At 36.5% G+C, this 21,684-nt stretch overlaps 1 protein-coding gene across 1 annotated transcript in view; it reads right to left on the bottom strand.

Moving 5' to 3' along the window:
• Positions 1-435: 435 nt before the first annotated feature.
• Positions 436-21,684, bottom strand: part of LOC5567647 (spectrin beta chain, non-erythrocytic 5) — a 155,589-nt gene continuing 134,340 nt past the window's right edge. The window contains 5 exon segments of the mRNA XM_021850914.1: positions 436-1,364; positions 20,268-20,693; positions 20,873-21,025; positions 21,139-21,388; positions 21,458-21,670. Coding sequence (XP_021706606.1) covers positions 1,102-1,364; positions 20,268-20,693; positions 20,873-21,025; positions 21,139-21,388; positions 21,458-21,670 — 1,305 coding nt within the window. The 3' untranslated portion in view covers positions 436-1,101.

Genomic DNA, 21,684 nt, shown 5'->3' with positions numbered 1-21,684 from the left:
ACGCCACGATTTTGCCATTAGAAGATTCCGCAATTACCAGGTACGGTCCAGTGTAAGCTTCGTTGTAGTTTCTAATCCGCCACTTTGGCCGGTTGGTATCATCACCGGTGTCCGGCATTGTACCGCTCAACAGAAGAGTTGAGACAATGCAAGGGGTAGAAACAAAAACGATTGTTATTGACTTGCTATACAGAGCGAACGATATCGATGTGCTACGTACCGATGCACAAACAAGACTGGAAAGTTGTGTTCTTGAGTAGCAAAAAAGCTATACATTTAGGCCTACTCAATTCGAAAGAAGAACCTCCTAAGTAATGATTCCTAATATCTTCACTTCATTCAAAACGACTAATATTCTTATAAACTCATATGAATATTCTAACACCAACCAAAATTTTGAAGAAATGTGATATCTAATTAAGCTAACACATATCGTTTTATATTACTCCAATATTCTTTTTACTAAACCATATTGTCTTAACTAGAATTTATGCAAGTTTTAACAAGTTCTTTAACTACACTGTGTTGCCACTTTTGGACTGTAACTCTCGTAACTCTTCGCTCCCGGTTATTGACTTGTTAGAAACTAAAGTTTATAGATCTACCGATAAAGAGCTGTCTATAGATATCAAAAACGCTGCTATTTAAGATACACGGCTAAAGTTATATTACTACATTATCGCTTAACATTTTCAAGAAAACGAATTGACACTTTAAGAATATATAAATTAGCTCTTTGCCTACCTGCCTTGCACTTCGTTTATTCGACTCTTCTCATACCTCGTAGGTAAGCTGCATTGCCAATATGCTCTATTTTAAAAACAAAATCCTACAATATTCCGTTAGAAATGTTTGAATGAATCGATATATGTATACTACAAGTTTCCTACCGTTGTGTGGTTGTGATAAAATAACATTTTGCAATTAAATAAAACAAAACTCGAACTGTAACTCAAAAACAAATCGATGATTCCTAAGATTTAAACCGCTTTCTAGATAAAACAGAAAATATTCTTACGGAAGTAATTACAATGTGAAGGCTCTCTCGCTATGTTACAAAACTCCCTTCCCGGCGTTAGGAAACAACTATCTACCGCCTTCCTAGTTGTGGTTCTTGGACTTCTTCTTGGAGAATATTCTGAAAACTCCGCTGCTGCCGGCCTTCTTGTCCTTGGCCTCCTTGGTGCTTCCGCCGCCCTTGATGAAGCTGGCTTCGCTTTCGCTGGAGCTTTCCGCAGACTGCTGCTGGTGTCTTCCTAGAACAAGGCCAGACATGTCCCCGGGGCTGCTGACGGTCGTCGGGGGAACTCCTCCCACTGGGAGCGAAGCCGGCCGATTGGCTTCGTGGCGTGATTGTCCCCAGCCTGGAAAGAGAACGTGGAATGGTGTGGGCGTGCTTATAGTTTTTGCTTGTGGAGTTCGGTTTGGTTTTGTTGAGAGGAGTAAGTGTAATGTTAATGGCACTCGGTGAAGCTAGTACGCAACTTTTAATGGAACGGGTGGTAACATAGATTTGATTAATGCATATGTGGATTAAAGATGAGCGTTCTTATATTAAAATTAAACAAAGGTGATAGCATTGCTTTAGCCAATTCTAACTCTTCATGAAAGGGAATTTCCTTAGTCTACGGCGGGTTTGGTTCATTTGGCATAATATTTTTAATCAAGAATAGGAATCTTATGCAAAATGGCCCGCTCCCGTCCACGGCTATATAAAGCGAAGCCATGCTGAAAGTGTCTGTGTTCGATTCCTGGACAGCCAAAGATCTCTTCGTAAAGGAAACTTTCTCAATTTCTCAGAGCGTACAGTATCCTCGTACTTATATGCGGGACAAGTGTTAACCAATGATAAAACATTTTCATAACACTCCCGAAAAAATCTGTGAAATAGTCCCAAACATCTTGAAGAATAATATAATAAAAAATTATTCTTTTAAATAAATTATTCCGGTAATTCTGGCAAAGATTCATACAAAGAACATTAAGATTGTCAAAAGATTTCTTCAGGTATTCGTCTAGCGTTTCTGCTAATGGAACCTCCGGGCAATTCTTTACGTATCCTTCAGCAAATTGACCCGCAGGATTCGAACACATGATCCTTAGATTGATCGTTTTGAATAGCTGCAATTTTGGACTACAATGCAACACATAAAATATATAAATTCTGATATAAAGTAATCATTATTATTTATCAGTTTTCAAATTTTGGGTGAGAGCATTTGAAATATGGTTAGATTTGGCGTTTTAACGTCAAAATGAAATGAACTCAACGGGGCACCCCCTAGATATGTGCTTTAGGGTAAGAAAAAAGCTTTCTCAAAATATCAACTCATTTGGTTGCTTCCCCAGTTTGTATAAAATATTCGTTTCAAATATACTGAAAATTGACCCTATGTCACTGTTTCGTTCCGTATACCGTCAAGCTACCATTCACCGTGCATTTAAAAAAAAAACTGGACTTTAAAACATTGTACAACTTTTTCAAACAATTTAAAGTGTACTAGAATACCACTACGAAGCGTACATTTATACCATAATTCAAGGAAAAATCTAAAACTAGAGATGCACAACAAAAAAAAATACTCAAAAATTATGTTTACAAATATCATGTTAAGGTTGCCTCGTACCGTTCTATGTCACCATTTACCGTGCGTATAGTTTTCGTCATGATTTAATTTTGTATCTTGAAGAAACGTTTTTGGTGGAATAACTATGTCGCTAGTAGTGTGCGCATTCATTTTTAAGAGTATTCAAATCGTTATTTACAATAAAGCCATGGAAAGTTCAATATATGGCTAAATAATTAATTTTTCATTTAAATCGTTATAGAGGGTCTGACTGTATTGTCCATATACCATTCCATATTCGCTCAAAAACTGAATATGAAGTAGTTAAAACACGACATAACAATAAATCTAATATTACCCAATAATTTCATGCCTCTTATACTAATGCACGGTAATAGGAACCATATATATTGAGAAGGGTCCATTCACCGTGTATTTGGGTTTCGACTGAAACACAATAAAAAAATTAATTTGCATAAAACCTCATTGATCATACGATGAAATACATCTTGTTTGTAGTATCCACAGCGAAAACTTGTTGAAATTATGGAAAATTTGATACTCAAACGTTAAAATGAAAAATGTGAATTTTTGACGTTTCTACTAAGAGTGTTAAGAAATCTCATTATTAAACAGAATTCACATGATTTTGACTACATAAACTAAATTTTTCAAAAAGCATTGTGACAAGAACTACTTTATTTCATCAGTTTTGTATTATTTTGCTAACAAAACAATAATTTGTATAATTTTTATGAATATTCTGTAGGAATCTGTATATGTGCACGGTGAATGGAGGCCGCACGGTGACTGGTGACTTAACAGTACTAGTTAATCGCGTTCAATTGAGCCCATAATGACAAATTCACTAGTTGATACCCTTATAAACATAGTTGCAGAAGGTTATATCTGGATTTAAGCTAATTTTCATTAACATTTCAGTTGTTGAAAGTTAAGCTTAGATCAGCACTCGCGTACAATCACATATATGCAAGTATCTTGTACCGCAGCTCGCCCAGCGTCATAGGTGGCTATGATGCGCTTAGTGGTTACCACCCAGCTATGTTTAAGAATACTGAGCAGTGTTGCAAATCTACTTCAGACAGTTAAAACCAGAGGGATGACGTCCTATTTTTTCACTATGGAATTTGACAGATTGAGCTGTGCCTCCTTATCCGGAGCATCCAGAGTCAAATTCCACTTACACGCCTATATTATTCTGATGTTTACCTTTTCCTACGAGAGAAAACAGTACAAAACGCATGAAGCGCAGCGAAATCTGCTTAAGCTGATGATGGTAATGAGCTGCAGAAAAGCAAATGTTCATCAATCAATCAAACCATAGATAACAGACAAAAAAAGGAAGTGTGAATTAATTTCTTCAGAAAGAAACGCAAGTAATGCGTTGAATTTGTGTGCCGTGGTTCATTTCCCCACATTCGCACCAGCTACTTTGTTGATGCGCTCATTCGTATGGGTGAGCTCCCCTATCGTTTTATAAGAGGCAACAGAAAAGAATTAATCCTCTTAGCAATCCCTTGGTTAAAACACAAACTTTCTCAATTTTAATCATCATACAACCTTCTACAAAATTGTTCGCTATGGTATCAATTAGTGTTTTTGACATTCTGAGTTCAATTGAACGCGATCATCAATTTTCCTGGCTCAAACAGGAGATGATGTGCTGTTTCCCATGTGTTTAAGCTGAAAATCCTATATGAATTCCAATTCAAATGCGCCAGCTCATGGAATGACCAAGTGAGCTGAAATTTTCAGGAAGTCTTCCTCTAACACTAAGGAATAATCCTGAGGGGTGCCCCGAGGAATTATATAACTTTATGGTTCTCCCATACTGAGCTGGGCCAGTCTAATAAACATCTACAAGCCTCTCGTTTATGCTAAGAATGATTCATTATTTATGAATGTATTACAAAATGTTCGACTGTGATTGATTTGAAATCTCAAGAAGTTGAAAAAATCTGTTTTCTAAGTAAAATTAATGGATAATTCAAAGCACATTTATTAGAGAAAATCGAAAAATACTATCACCAAAGTTTTTTAAAATACTCTTTAAGATATGCTTGTTCAAGTAGCGGGAAAAGTTTTTGATTTCACTTGCGCCATTTTGAAATGTTACGCTTGGAAAAGTGGATGAAATAACTACAAAAACGCTTCTATCTTTTCATATGAAAATTTCAGAGGTGTGACGTCTTCAGAGAAAATGTGTATTTAGCTCATATCTAAAACTCCCCCCTGAAAAATTGATTTATATTGAGGAAAACCCGATTTTTGATCATAAAGTTGTAAAGTTACCTACATCTCTAAAACTATCACATATAGAAAAAAATGATGTTCTACAAAGTTTTCATATTTCCTATACTCTTCAATATTGATATTGTAGAACATTTTGTTGCGCTTTTGAAATAAAAAAAAATAGAGCCAATCAAACATAGGAAACATTCACTCGAATATTGCATTGCGGAACATTACTAAAGGACCTATCTAACATTGAGAGGCTCTCTTTGTTTACTTTCTCTTTCATTAATAACTGAGTCACATTAACTTCTTCTGTTGCGTTTTTTGTATGAAACGCTAGTCAAGGAAATTGACTTTCGATCTATAGTGAAAAACTTCCCAAAATCTTTAGTATTCCACTGTTATAATCGAAAGAGAACGAGAGAGGAGAGAATCTCTCATTTGTACATAGGTCCTTTAGTAATGTTCCGCGAGATTTCTCTCGCTCACATCCACAAGCGGTCAAGAGCGAGATTGCCGTTTCTCCGACCAAGCTGAGTGTTTCAATTTCCAATGCGCTTTCTTCTTGTTCGCCGAGCGACAAGTTATGTAGTTTTTCTTTATTTGCACCGCCTGCACCGTTTTCCCACCGGTGTAGCAAAAGTTGCACCCAAACCGTTCTTTTATTCCGCAGGTAGCACACCGTTTCTACACCCGATTGCCACCGGTGCAGAAAATCCTACACCCTGATCGAGCTGGGTGTAGCAGATAATGCACTCTTTTTACCAATACATATATGGTTCTTAACTGTCAGTGGCGTTCTTGTTTTGGTCCTTTTGGCAGATTTTGTTGTTTTCGGTAACGAACAAGCAAGATCTTCATTTGCGCTCATTTTCGACTGGGTGGATAAAATTGATTTGTTTCGGAATTGTTTTTTTTTTATTCAGTAAAAGAAGAAATATTCTAAGCATTTATTAATGCTACAATAAATACAGGCTTATAAGAATAATAAAGGATACTGAGTATGTATCATCATTAGTAGCTTTTACGGCTTATATTAAAAAAAGGAATTCTCTCAGATGTTTGAATTGCATGTATACCTTACGTACTATATTGAAAACACTTGAGTTCAGTCAAATTTTCCGAAATTTGCTCATGGATGCATATTTTTAAAAATATTGACGAATGATCGATATTGATTTTCCATTAGAATTCTATTCTAATGCAATGATTGATTTCCGTTGCTCTCTTCGCCTTATTACAAAAAAGAGATTCACCTTTTGCATCGTGAGCTAGAAATACTGCAGAAGTATGAGTTTTGGCGAAATTATTAGCCCGAAAGATTGGATGAAATTAAACAAGTTCTTACAGTATTGAAGATTCAATTACAGTATATTATTCAATTACGAAACATGTATCATGGTATCATGGAAAAATAAATTAATGTACATATACCAAACATTTATTTAAACATTTTATATTCAGCCAGTGCTGTAAACACCATTAACAAACTATACAAAACACAAACGAATCTAATGGTTCCGAATCCCTTACAGCAAATTAAGAATAACAGAAACAGCTGTTCTATCTGTTTGAAGAATGACATTTTGTTTTGATTGACGCCTTCACTAATACTATCATACGCTGTCAAAATATTGCACCGAAACCGTTCTATTTTCCGGTGTCAATTGTTACACTCGCGCGGTGCACCGTCGGGAATAATCGAAAACGACATTAGACAAAAACGGCAATAGAATGATTCACTACCGACTCCTTGTGCCGAGGGCATTCGATTGCTGTAGCGAATGATTCTTTACATTCCGATTCCGCACGAGTGGCATTCGTATTTGAGAGCTGAAGAGCGTTCACTGGCTGGTAGTACACAAGGCGAAATGTTTCAGTGAACACAAAATCTGTACATTTCGCAGGAAGCTTTCAGTGATCGAATGGCGAACGCGTTCTTTCGTGTCTCCAATTTGAGAGAGGATAGGTGCTCTCTCCGCTCCGTATATCTTTTTATTTTTGGTTTATCTCAATCGTTTACGATTCGTCGGGATTGCGCTCACCCTAGTAGCGTTCGGCAGTCGTTGAACATTCGGTGGCAGCAGATACTTTGCAGATATTTCATCGGTAGCGTTCGGGTGAGTGAGTGATTTTTCCCATGCTTGGAGCCAATTTCGAAAGCTATGAAATTTGGCGCTTAGGACACTTTTGCATATAACGCGCCTTGACGAGACAAACAAATGTTCAGAAGACACCAAAACCATATCTCTTATATTTTGCAAGTTATTAATTAAAACCACTTAATTTCGTTCCGTAGACCAATGTGTAATCCGGACCAATTTAGCAGGAAAAAAAGTGTTTTCTCTGTTCTCGTCGATTTGAGGCGTTCTATGTCTTCAGAGAAGTTATTCGTAATTGAGCATCTTCTAAGAAAAGAGTTGAATAGAGTGGCCCTTATTGAAGTTTAAATTTTGACTCAAACTTTTTTGTTTGATGAAATTTGTGGCTGCGCTCTTCTGCAAACTATTACAAAATGTTATTTCGAGCAGCTTTGTCGAAGACACTTTTGGTCTAACTCTTCTGCTAATCCGCACCAAGTACCGAAACCATTGTTTTGAGATATTTAACTTTAAAGTTTACTCACTTACGAGTAGATCGCGAATGACTCTTTTCAGAGTTCTATAGCTCACAAATGACTAACAGGGTCCAATAATGTTTCATGAATAGCAACAGAAGAAAACAAATGAAGACAAATGGTTCGTATTATCGCCATGCATGTTGAAATGCTTGTTACAAACTGTTAAAGATGAGTAGGGGGGCTGGGGGCAAGAAGGACACCTTAAGATATATAGGTTCAAATCATGGTTGATTAGCACAATTTTTGAAGATTATTCCAGTGTAGGGGTAAGCTCAGCTCTTGTTCTAAATGATGTTATCGATAGATTTCAAAAATATAAGAAACACATGATGATTTGAGATTTTTGAAAATGTCCCTTCTTATGAGGTTTTTAAACGAGGCACGGGGCAAGAGTGCCACTCGTATGGGGCAAGAAGACCACCAGAGCAAAATGCCACAAATTTTGTATATTATTATTTCCCCGCCTAAAGAATAAATTGTAAAGTAAGTAAAGATAAAAACTGAGGGATAAAAGTTGACTTATAGTTAAAAAGTAATTTTACGAAATTAATTTAGTTTTCATCCTATTTGACTGTAACAATAATAGTAAAAATTTTCAGAAACCATTTTGAATGTCCGAGAGGGTTTATTTTGATTTTATTTAGTAGGAAACATTGATTGAATGCAATATTAAACAAGAAAAATAAAAGTTCATTTGATTTTATATGAGAAAATTGCGGTGTCCCTCTTGCCCCATAAGACATACTGTTATTATATATGTAAAATTTAATGTCAAAAGGACTTTTTCGAAAAAAAAATCCTCACAGCTATATTAAACAATTGAAAATCATCAATACTGTGCGGAAAAATCAATATGTTTTGTATTTATTGGGAGTCAAACCTTGTTTTCCAGTCTTACATTCTTATAATATTTCGCATATTTTGCGTTGGTGAGTTAAAGACATTTTTCTATTTTTTTGTACTAAACATTTTCAACTTTAATATTTACACAACCCTCAATTAGTACTCAATTTATACTTATCCTGCGTTAAACATCAAAAAATTGATTTGAACTACGTGAAATTAGAGGTGGCACTCTTGCCCCGGGTGTCCTTCTTGCCCCATGTCCCCCTATACACTACGAATGGGAATGATTTATAATTTTCCATAGAACTGCCCCACCATGTAATGTTGGGAACTTATGTGAACAAAAAATTGGTACAAGGCATTCTAAACGTATTCGATCTGTCTTTCTTTTGGTAGATTATCTATTTTAACAGAAATTATGTTGAATCAAGTCCCTCGCGTGCACGGTGTACTATATTGAGAAGGTGATATATTCCGAAAACTGACAGCTACATGCCGACGTCATTCCTATCCATCTCGAACAAATTTGTGAAAAAATGATCTAGTGGTCCGGATGGTATATGAAACGATAGGAGTGACGTCACATGTTTACAACCAAATTAGATGTTTACATAAGTAAAGATCCTGCCTTGTTAATGTTTATGCCGCGCTCGCGTGTACAATAATGATGTAGGGTAGGTGTACCAGTTATGGACATAATGGTTCCCTATTTTGCCTTACACACTTAAACGGTTTCGCCGAGAACCCAACAGCTGATATCTCAGTAATAATTTGACGATTCTCGGTAAAACTTTTGGATTGCCGAAATCTCGGTAAAATAAGTACCGAGATTCGGCATTGAAAATTACCGAATTCTCAGCTGTTGGGTTCTCGGCGAAAAATTTTACTGAGGTCGGTGAAATAATTTAAGTGTGTACGTGATAATTCGATTATTTTCAAATTTTTAATCATTCTGTGTGTTTTAGTAGTTTGGCATCAAATGAATCTTGATGTTAAAACCACAGAGAAACAGACGTAACACTTAGAACAAATCGCGATCAAAATCATAGTCGCGAAAACATGTACGCCCAATGCTAAAAACACTGTAGTTGGCCGATGGACCAACAGGTGGCGGTAGTGTGTAAACGTCAAACACGAACAAAAACGACGCGAGCGCTGTGATCACCTACCAGATATTTGAATCGATCGTTAAAAAGTTGTTCGGTGGACAGCGATGAGAGTGCGACTGTTTTTCTGTGTTAAAACGTTCAAAAATATTCAAAATGTAAAAGTTTTTGAGAAAGCACATATGGCCAAACAGGGAACCACTATAGCCATAACTGGTACTCTTTTCCTAGGTAAAAATTCTAAATTGCTTCTGCTCTATAGTTCAAAAATAGTCACATAAGCTGAAAGTTGATTGATTTTTATGACAGTCTCTTACGATCAACGTAAAAAAATATTGATCGGGATTCGAACTCGTGCCCTTCGAGTGGTGATTAGGCATGCTACACACTTAGATTAAATTACTGGGGTCGGTAAAATTTTACTGGATTTTGGAACTACCGAAAAAGTCAGTAAGAGCCGTGTCCAAATCGGACGACACAGCAAATAAAAAAAAAAGCTCTCTTCAAAATTTCAGTGAAAAATCTCAGTTTTTCGATTTCTGACATTTTTTTTAGTTTACTGACTTTTTCGGTAGTTCCAAAATCCAGTTATTTTTACCGAACAGATTGAATGTATACCTCTCGGTCATTTCGAACTGTTGAGTTGAGAGCTATAAACTCGAAACAAGTTATGCACACTGTGATCAAATAGGCTTGATGGTGAAAACGTCATTTTCTGTACAGCTAAAGCGCACCAAGTGCTACCAAATTATACAAACACCATCAAATTTATATGTCTTGTTATTTCATTACGGCACCTGCATGGATCCATCAACATATTATATAAAAAGCAAAGATGATGCATGCAAGCATGATGAAACCTTTTCTTCATACGAAAACATGATGTTTATATAAATGGTACTCGGTGCAGTGTGGGTAAATAAAATTTCAATGAAAATACATCAGCACCACCGAAACAATAGTTTATTTTACATATCCGCTCGCTTACAGTACATGCTAAAATCCGTTGGTGTTGGTCCTATATGTTTTGCGGAATGGCGCAAACTGGCCAATGTTTAAGGAAGAATTCGAAAAAAATGCCATTTTAAATCAGAATACTGAATTACCTCCAATGACAAGCTTAGGTTTATGGTACGCTCTGGTTGAATATAATTTCAGTTTTATATATATATCATGCCAGAGAAAAAATTGAATCTATACAACGAGGGACGGTTTAAATTATTTTTTAAATTATGTAATATGGAAAGGTTAGGGTAATCTTAATCCTCTTGTGTGAATGACTCATTTAAAAAAAATGGCATTTGGTGCGGTTTGGCAGAACCCGACCATTTGAGCTAAGTAAATTGATTTTAAAAGTTTTAATTTAGGGTGGACCCGAAAAATCAGTTATTTTGGTCTAACTTTTTTGTTTTTAGTTTTACGTGAATGAGGTCTTCAAATTTTTTTGAACGTCGCAAATTTGTAATTCTTGTAATTTTGAAGCTATAAGAAAATTTAAGTGCCCATGACTCATAGAGTAGGTTCGATAAAATTTTTCTTTGGGTGACATTCGAAAGGCCATACAATATGCAACTTTTGCTGCAAAAACTGTGAGAACGTAATTTTTGTAAATTTATAAAATTCACTTGAAAAGTTCGAAATTCGCCAGTAATTCACAAGATTTGAAAGTAAACGACGTGCTGCCTTCAGCAAAGTTTTAGAATTTAATTAGATCTACAACTTTTCCATACACCACTTTTTAGAAAAATGTGAAACAAAATATGTTGAAACCTTATATTTATTACTATGAATCATTTAGTTAGTGCATCCCTAGTCGCTTTCATATACTGGTTGTTGTGAACTTTGTATGGTATTACGATTTTATTATTATTTTATCAGTACTCACTGGTATAATTCACATAGAATTCAAAATATAAATTAGTGCAAATGCAACATAAGAAACTTAAAATATTTCGTCATTGTGACTGCTATTATTCTGATCGAATACATACAACAATGTCCTGGATAGAGAACTGTGGAAATGGTGGAATAATCTAACGTCACTGAAAAAGCCAGTATTCAATAGAGACGAATGCCCCTTTTGAAAATGTATCTCTAAACAAAACAATTGAAAAAGCCAAGGTTATCAAAAAGTGTGCAGGGTTTGGAAATTTATTGATATAATATAAGTACAATTATATTGCTACTACTTGAATAATTTTGTACTAACTAATAGTAAAATGTATTATAAGTTTTACATTTTTTTTTGTTTCACATTTCTCCCTAATGTTCCAAATTAAAAAGTTGTAGATCTAGTTACAGGCGAATTTCGAGTTTTTAAGTGTATTTTTGAAGTGAATTTTCTCAATTTACAAAAATTACGTTCTCACAGTTTTTGCAGCAAAAGCCTATTGTATGGCTATTCCAATGCCACCCAAAGAATTTTTTTTATCGAACCAGCTCCATAAGTCATGGGCATCTAAAAATTTCATAGTTTTTCACTTCAATTTGCTTATAGCTAGAATTACAAACTTGCGATGTTCAGCAAAAATTACTTCCTCTGCAACTCTTCTGAAGACCACATTCACGTAAAACTAAAAACAAAAAAGTTAGACCAAAATAACTTATTTTTTGCAATTTCTAATCGTAATAGGCTGGTTTTCATCATGCCAATCTGTCATGAAACGGCCTACTTTCCTGCACTGAAGTATGCAGTGCGGGAATAGTCATTACGCAACTGAAACCAGTGCTGTAATGATTCATTACGCAACGCTTCCTCATTACGCAACTGTTTTGAGTTGCGTAATGAATCATTACACAACAATTTTTCAGAAAATGTAAAATGATAGTTAATGCATTCCGATATCATTTCTGATACCCTCAAGTAGTCTTCTACGAAACTACAAAAAGTTTTGTACGTGACTCGTTACAGAACTAGATTTTTTCAGCACTCGTCGTAATTATCCTACTCGGCAAGCCTCGTAGGATAAATTTACGACTCGAGCTGTAAAAATCATCATTCTGCAATTTGTTCCGTAAACTACTATTTCGGGTCCAACTCATATCTAGGAAGACAAAAATGATTGCGCCTAGACCGTCAATTTTAGATATTCGGCAAAGTTTCTCTATATTTTACAGACATTTCTATCAGTGATGTGAAATTGGGGGCTTTAGGATATTTCGTCGAATGACATTTGGTCGATAGGACATTTGGTCGAATGGACATTTGGTCGAATTGCTTTGGAACATTTATGTTGGTAGAATTACGTTTAGTTTAGTTTGCGGAAATTTGGTTGAAAGCTTATTTTCGAATGGTTTATTGAAAGATCATTTGGTAAAGTTTTTGAAAGTTTGTAAGGTAACGTAATCTTTTGAATGATCTGAATCATTATCTTTGTTGAATATAAATGTGACATTATTATGTAGTCTTATTTTAAAATTTCATACATCTTTTTATTTATAATTTTAAGTTTAGCCAAAATCTAGGATTTTGACGATTGTTCAAATGTACTTTTTAGAAGTAGTTTTTTTTTGTACGTTGACTGTAGTATGTAGCTCTAGTGAATTTATTATTCTTTGAAAATATCATCATTCTTTGAAAAACTGCTCAACAAGTTATTTTATTACTCAACGATGTGAACATAATGTTTTTATTATTTATTATTCTTTTGAAATGTCATCGTTCTTCGTAATGAACTGCTAATCTTCATCTGATTGAAGCATTCGGAGCGTGTGGTCGGGGTCTTTCCTTGAATCCTCAAGCAAATATATGGCTTTGCTGACAGTATTGATAACCTCGGGTGAATAACAGGGCATAGAGTATCTTCGTACCTGCCACACGATATACACATGCAAAAATGGTCATTGGCATAGTAAGCTCTCAGTTAAGAACTGTGGAAGTGCTCATAAGAACACTAAGCTGAGAAACAGGCTCTGTCCCAGTAGGGACGTAACGCCAGAAAGAAGAAGAAGAACAGTAGAAGCTTTGAATTATTAAAAATGAAAATTGTGCTAAATCTATGTATCGGGAAAGGAAAGACGAGTTGACTGAGGCGACAAAAGTTGCTTCCATTTAATATCAGCATATCTCGAATTACAGAACATCAGAACATTCCTGAACTAAAAAGCATCATGAAACGTCAAAAGCGCAAGAGGTTGACCAATATGTTGGAATAGCGCCCATCAAATTGAATAACAAAACTTTAGCAGTCGTGCATACATTGTTGATAGAATGGCTGTATATCTTTCAATTATTCAATCACTCTTGTATTAGCGACAAAATGCTACTCTCGACGATAGTCAGACTAAACGTTAAACTCTGTTTTCATACTATTTAGATTCGACCACTCTCCTTTCCACGAAATGTCGGTTCGACCAAATATCATGTGCTTGCTGTTGCAACTAAACATTTTCGACCAAATGTCCATTCGACGAAATGTCCGTTCGACTAAATGTACTTTTGACCAAACGTCATTCGATTAAATGTCATTCAACCAAATGTCTTTCGACCAAATGTCATAGATTCGAAATTAGGGTGGCCCGCGCATGGTTTACGAGATCAGAGTAAAAACTTTTATGTTGACGCATTGAGGCCTACACTACACTGAAAATATTACGAAGCTGATGAACGAAGCGCATCAGAATTAAAACTTTTGTATCAAACAACGTCTTGAGGTTTGTATGATTGATTCGCAAAACACAATATATTTTTGGCTCAGCCATTTTGGAATTATCACTGAAACACGATAATAAATCTTCGAGCTGTTTAGAAGAATACCTATAAGTAGATGAAAAAACCGAATTTAGTACTAGACTCGACTTGTCGACACTGAAGACGGCCTTACAGTTGAGGTCGAAATACGCGTATCTATCAAAGGATACAAACTCTAGTGGAATTAAATGGTATAGTACTAAATTCGTTTTTTTTTTTTTCATCTACTGAAACACGGTATTTGGAACTCAGAAGCAACCGTGCCCTGATATCGTGTGTTGGTACCAGGCGATCGCAATCTAAAATTATTTTTGTTTGTTTGTGGGTATAACTTTAGTATAAATTTGTAATAGCTGTCTATAGACTACTCAATATGCTGACGTTTGTGACAATCATTAAGAAAAATAAATAATATAATATGCTATAAATCCACATAGTTCCCAAATACACGGCATTAGGCAACACACGGAATTAGAGCAGGTCACGGTAAATGTACTGTCACACTTTCGTAGACTAACCCACCCCCCTCCCCCTTCCAATTAAGGACGTCATTTTTGAATGATCTCTTGAGGAAATTATGGATCGATAAGATGGATAAATTATGAGAAAAGTCTAATAAATAGATAATTAGATGAGTTTCCGAAGAACATTTTTCCATGTTTTCTTCATTCTATGGAAATTTTGTTGAAATTCCGGGAACGATTTTGAAGAAAATTTCATCACCCGAGTCTACATCTTTTTAAATCCGATATTAGCTGAAGGATTCGATTTCTGACGGAGTGCCTTGAAAAAAAAATCGTTGATATAGTAGCGGAATTTTTGGTGGAATTCAAAAATATATCTAGTGGAATCACTGGAGGTATTGGCAAACCATAAATTATGGTATTTTTTGGGGGATACATAATTAGATTTTTTTATACAGAGGTATTGAACAATATTCCAGTACATATCAGAAAATGTTCCTGACTTTCTGTTAAACTCAATTAATTTACTTCAAGTATTCCTTCCGATATTATTAAAAAAAAAATAGATCACCAATTTCTCATTGAAGTTCAGTTTTCAACATCAGAGATTCTGTTCCAATGCTCTTTCAGCTGCACTAATGAAATAATATGATTTGTTCGGAAAAATTAGGGAAAAAAAAACAGCAAGTCAAATTGTCCCATCATGAAAAGTAACCGCATATGACGAATTTCACGCCAACTCGACAAAGGGATTGGCAGCACCCCTTCAGAATTCAATGAAACTTTCTGGGTGTGAAGACTATGTGAAACTAAGATACTTTACATACTTTGTTTTTTTCAAAATCGATCTAGACTAACATTTGGAAAGGGTCAAAGTTTATTTTTACTTTTTTTATAAACCCGTATTCGAAAACGGTAAGACCTACAAAAAAGTGTTATGGAGGACTGTCGTGCAATTTCCTGACGTTTTAGAGAAAAATATTGAAAAAATAAAAACACATTTTTTACACTGAAAAAGAAATATTCAAAACTTTAAAGTCGATTAAAAAAAAAAACGGCCATTTCAGATTTTGATCATCCTTAAGCAAAAAGTTTCGTAATTAAATTTACTAACAGTTGTCCATACATTGCACATTGGGCATATTTTAGGGAAAAAAGTTTTTCTAACTTCGAATTTTTTAAGTCCAAAATGATTTTTTTATTTCGCTTTAAATAGTCTAGTATGATCATATTTTCAAGTGATAAATGAGTTTTAATCACAAAATAGATTATATTTGTTTTATTGGGAGTAGTTAAAAGAAATAAAACGGAATTATACAGTTTTTTTTTTAATTAAATTCAATTGATCTTAAATCGACTTTAAAGTTTTGAATATTTTTTTTCAATGTAGAAAATGTGTTTTTATTTATTCCATATTTTTTTCTAAAACTTCAGGAAATTCCACGACAGTCCCCCATAATACACTTTTTTGTAGGTCTTACCGTTTTCGAGTTATACGGGTTTATAAAAAAAGAAAAAAAAAAAACTTTGGGACTTAAAAAATTCGATGTTAGAAAAACTTTTTTCTCTAAAATATGCCCAATTTGCAATGTATGGACGACTTTTAGTAAATTTAATTACCAAACTTTTTGCTTAAGGATGATCAAAATCTGAAGTGGCCGTTTTTTTAAATCGACTTTAAAGCTTTCAATCATTTTTTTTTTCAGTGTACAAAATGTGTTTTTATTTTTTCAATATTTTTCTCTAAAACTTCAGGAAATTTCACAACAGTCCCCCATACAACACTTTTTTGTAGGTCTTACCGTTTTCGAGTTATACGGGTTTATAAAAAAAAGTAAAAAAAAAACTTTGACCCTTTCCAAATGTTAGTCTAGATCGATTTTGAAAAAACAAAATATGCAAAGTATCTTAGTTTTACATACTTTTGACATCCAGAAAGTTTCATTGAATTCTGAAGGGGTGCTGCCAATCGCGTGTCGAGTTGGCGTGAAATCCGTCATGGGGCTCTGCACAAAAATCATTCTCTCTCTTTTACACTTGCATAGAATTTGTAAACAACAAGGCCAGTAAACGTCAAAACCACATACAAAATCAAAACAGTGCAGAGGCCTATGGGGCTCTGCATTGTTTTGATTTTGCATGGGATTTTGACATTTACTGGCCTTGTTGTTTACAATTTTTATGGAAGAGTGAAAGAGAGAAGAAGATTTTCGTGCAGAGCCCCATATCAGTCCCACTACAGACTTTTGCACCATGAAACACAAAAATGTAACTTGTTTTGATTATCTTTATGTTTTTCTCGGAAAGATGTTGTAGTTAAAAGCAAGTTGTCAAAGTTTCATTAAGATTGGAACATGTTACAATCCTCTGGAATTTTTTGAATGATCGTATGGAAAACGAGTTTGAAAACTTCACAGCCCATTTTCACAGTCCCATCTTAAATTATTTCTCAAAGAAATATGCCAAAAATTTCCCCAATAGGAATTCTGCTGCAATCTCTGAATCCTTCTATGAGTTTCGCCTGATTTTTTTTTGTGTGGTATTCAGTTGGAGCTGCCTAACAGCTTAACTTGTCAAGGTTGAACCCTCGGTCTGGCTTTTGCCAAGTTTCCCCTCTCCTCTATCAGGACCAATAATCAGACGGACTAGGCAATGGCGCCCACATGAACACTGCTTTTTTTTATTAGTATTGTGACGTGGTAGTTTTTGAAAAGTACCCATATCCCCTTGCTTCTGAGAAAAAGAAGCATTGTGAAAATCAGCAGCTCCATCAGAATTTGTTTGAAATAGTAGTGTAGTAGTGTCATTACTAATACTGTCTAGTCGAAATGGTTTTGAATAATTTGTCATGCAAGTGCTATTCTGATTACTCCTGTCTTTTACGTAAGATTAGAGTCTTAAGGACATATCCCCATGAGTACCAAAATGGCCTCTAATATGGCACCTTACTTCCCCCTTCACTTCCCGCTCCCTCCTCCCACGCTTCTCACAGTGTTTTGGAGAGCGATCACAAAAAAATGATTATTTGAAGGTACTAACCTTATTGTTGAGGGGTGGTTTCTTAACTGAAGGCATTCCATAATGTGTTTTTCACAAATTACCACTTTTTGAATGCAAACACGTAGTTTTTGCTGTGATTTGTGTTGTAAAATACCACGCACTACCGAATCACTTCTTCTTCACGCACCGAGATATTGTTTGCTGGATTTTCGGTGCCCGTTCTTAAACTCACTTTAAATGGTATTTCTACTCACCGTAGCCATTCAAAAATTTGATGCGATACTTGAAACCCTTTAACTTTTCACGCAACGTACTCCTGGGAGCAATCAAACACTTAAATTTATCAATTTGTGCTCGAAAAGCAGCACCGGAACGCAAATTCACTGAGCCAACATTGTTTATGAAACGAGAACGCAATTCTAACTGATTGGAAGTGATGTCAGTTTTTATGTTTGGAATTGAATTTTTTTGGATATTCATACACTTGCTACAACTACGTATTTTACAATTTCATAACACTCAAAAGGTGTACAATGTCACAAGTGTTGCAAAACATTTTTATGCGTGAGAAAAAACAATGTACGACGCAATTTAGCAGCAAAAATGAATATTAGATATTATACAGTACAATTGACTGTAGAATGCAAATGCATACTGATGGCAACATTCTACGTCCTTGAAAAGCGAGAGAAGAGAGGAGAAAACTGCCAAAAAAAGTAAACAACACACGCATGGTGTGAAAAATGCTTATAATTTTGGTCAAAAAACATGTTTCCACTACCAAATGAAATAAATTGTGATTTTGAGCTTTAAGGAAGTTGTTGAACAATTCATATCGACAATAATACATTTGTATGAAACGTATGCAAGTAATACTGCCTACATAATTCTGTAGGTGGAGGTGTACATAGAACATGATGATTTATTTTTGGCCGACGCACATAACATTGTGCTCCGCCGTGTTGGGTGGCTCGAGAGGGTGGTTCGAGTGGGTGGCAACATTATGTTTACGTGCTCAATGGACCTTCACCTTAAATGTCATTTGTCGTCAAGTCTTAACAAAATTAGGCTGTTTAGTAAGAGTTCTAGTTAATTTCATTTTTTATTGTTAAAAGTATTTATTGGTCATTATGTTCATATATCCTTAAAGAAAAAAGTCGCTTTCCTTGTCTGTTCAACAATTTTTCGAAACTAGCAAGTGTACCCTAATGATCGATCTCAGCGCCTTACTTTCCATAATCATTTTTATAGTGAATATTGAAGAGTAATGTTACCTTTGGCTTCTATTACAGTCTCCTACAAGATTCACTTTTCGGTGGCAAATGCATTGCTTCACAACACATATTTTCTACTTGTAAATTTTGCGAAAATGAAGCTGGAATTAGATTATTTATACCGCTGTTACAAAAGAGGTATTTCTTACTATGGCAATGTAAAAACCATATTAAAATTGTCGCCACTTATTTCTACTCAGTGAATCTACTAGTCATTTTCCTAAGAGTTCCTAAGTATTCCCTACGTCGTATATGATAAAGATGTATCTAGCTAGCTAATAGTAAGAGTGGCTACGGATCATTCTGGTTAGCAAAAGGCAAACTGAACGTCACCAATACTGCCCATACTCGCATAACAGTCCCATTTATATAGGAAATCCCATGTAATATGGGACTGTTATGCGAGTATGGGCAGAATAGTATTAATGTCCACTTCGAATAGATTAATGGATCATTAAAATAACAAAAACGGCCGCTATGGAAAGCATAGATAGCGCCACCGTAGTCTTGTGTGTTTGACAGAACAGCAAAGCTGTCACAATGTTAAATTCCATATACAGTGGCGCCTTTGTTTTGATGCGGTGAGCACTGACAAAAACGACTTTCAATGATCCATTATTTGAAATGGGCATCAATTCTATCAATGACGCAGAATGTCCGTTGGATCACATCCGAGATATTATTGCGTCTATGCCATATGAATTATGACGCGGCTTTAAGCAAAAAATGACAAAATGTGATACCACCACTACAGGTTACGCCTTTGGTTTCCATCATATGGGCTAATGGATTATGCCCTCCCATCGCGGCAAGGTCGCATAACCAAGGGGAGGGATTTTTATGATGGATTACATTATGTACCAAAAATGGTGTGCACTGAAAGTTTCGCCTGAAATTTATATAAAATTCCTCCTGTGAATCTGACACGACAATTTCTGGTTTCTGAACGAAATGTTTTTATTTTGGGTTGTTCCTCAATAACCCGGTTATGTTTCTAATAGAATAATTTGTATTGGACATTTGCAAGGAGGGTGTATTTAAACTCATAATATGTTGTTATAGCTGTTTTGAAATTGAGAAACTAGTCGTGTCATAGCATTAACTTTTGTTACTCGGGATATTAAGAATTCAATACTGAATATAAAAAATACTGATTTTACTCTGTTAGTGCAAATGTACTGAGATGATGGTTATAGGCTAATTGGAAAAAACACGCTAAAACACACGCACACAAGGAATAGATGGGACTCCGACACCGCCAAACACTGTACTGTAAGGTCTAAAGATGGTAGATGCCTATATTGAAAGGAATGTCCGCCGCCAGCAACAGACCCATCACCCCGGGTTAGACCCCCGCTGGTAGCGTTGAAAAGTGATTAATGAGACCATGACCATCCCCGAGAGCGAGCACGCGACCCAGATCAAGCAAAGCACAAGCTCTAACCGGAAGTGTATCCGTCCAGGTTGATGTTGTTCCCGAAGGTGTTGCTTCCGTTGTTGGTCTGCTGTTGGTGGTGGTGCTGGTAGCTGTAATCCGTTCCGCCGTTGGACCCCTGGGGGACTTGAGGCGGTGGCGGAGCCGGCATGGGCAGGTGGTGATGCCACGTGGTTCGTGACGCGACGTTATTGCTGTTGTTGTTGGTCTCCCGGCCCGTTGGGCTGCTCATCTTCAGATAACTGCTACTGCCCACGTAGTTGTTGTTGCTGGCCGTCTGCTCGCGTTCCCGTTTGAGGAACTGGTCCTGCATCTGAGCCTGCTTCTGGTGCTGCTGCTGGTGATGGTGGTGGTGCTGATAACCGGATGGCGGTTTCAGCGGAGAAAACGTACTCAACGGCGGGGAAGTCGCCGGAAGTGGCGGTGCAGGGAACTCTGCTCACGCGGATCGGATTCAAGTTCAACGGGACAGGGGTATTGCACATTACACAAAATGGTGGGGAAGGGACAGAACAAACACAATGAACGTATTGTAAGACAAAATGAGACATTCAAGGGATCTAGCGCAGGATAGTACTTTGGGTGAGGGGTTCAGAGGTCGGATAGGTACTTACCGGATGATCTCAATTCACTGTGACGTAACCAGACGTCTTCGCCGTTTCCGTTGTTGTTGTTGCTGCCGTTGACGGGGACGCCTCGTTGGGTGGCTGTATTCGGTTGATGGGAGAAGGGTCGAGGCGCATTGGTGTAGTTGCCGTTGTCGTAGTCTACAAAGAGATCAAGAAATGAGTAAAACTTCTACTACTCAAGTAACAACTAAACCGCTAATTCGTATTTTCGAACGGGAGCGGGTCTTGGGTAAGCTGTAGGAAGATCTTACCATTTCCGTTGTAACTACCACTGCTCCCACTGCTAGTTTTGGGTCGAATTTGTACTGTGCTATTGCTGCTGACGTTGTTGTTTAGGACGTTTTCTGTGCTGGACTGTCGTTGCGGTACGGGTGGTGGAACGCCCCTCGGCGGTATTGGAGGTTTGTCGGCTAGTCCGTAGAATTCCTGCGTTGGACTCTGTGGCGTCTGGAAGGTACTGATGTTCTGCTGTTGTTGTTGCTGCTGCTGCGATAGCCTTTGCTGTTGGATCAAACACAAATTCAATTATTTCTTGCCCCGGATTTCAAACTACCCAAACATCTAGCGAACCTGATTCTCTTGCTCTCTAAGTTCCTTCTGCTTCTGCAGAAAAGCGATCTGCGGAGTTTGGAGGCTGCTACTGGCATTGCTACCGGATCCACCGGATTTGGCACTGTTCAACGACGCTCGGGAATCCCGTCGCTGCGAATCCGGCGACGAGGTTCGCGAGCTGATGGACGAGTTGGCATCGCTACGGTCCAGGATTGGGGATTGGGGATTGATCTGCAGGCGAACGG

This window comes from Aedes aegypti, chromosome 3 (genome assembly GCF_002204515.2).
Source record: "Aedes aegypti strain LVP_AGWG chromosome 3, AaegL5.0 Primary Assembly, whole genome shotgun sequence".
NCBI lineage: Eukaryota > Metazoa > Arthropoda > Insecta > Diptera > Culicidae > Aedes > Aedes aegypti.
The sequence above is the reverse complement of the archived record's forward strand: the minus strand, read 5'-3'. Positions and strand labels throughout refer to the sequence as shown.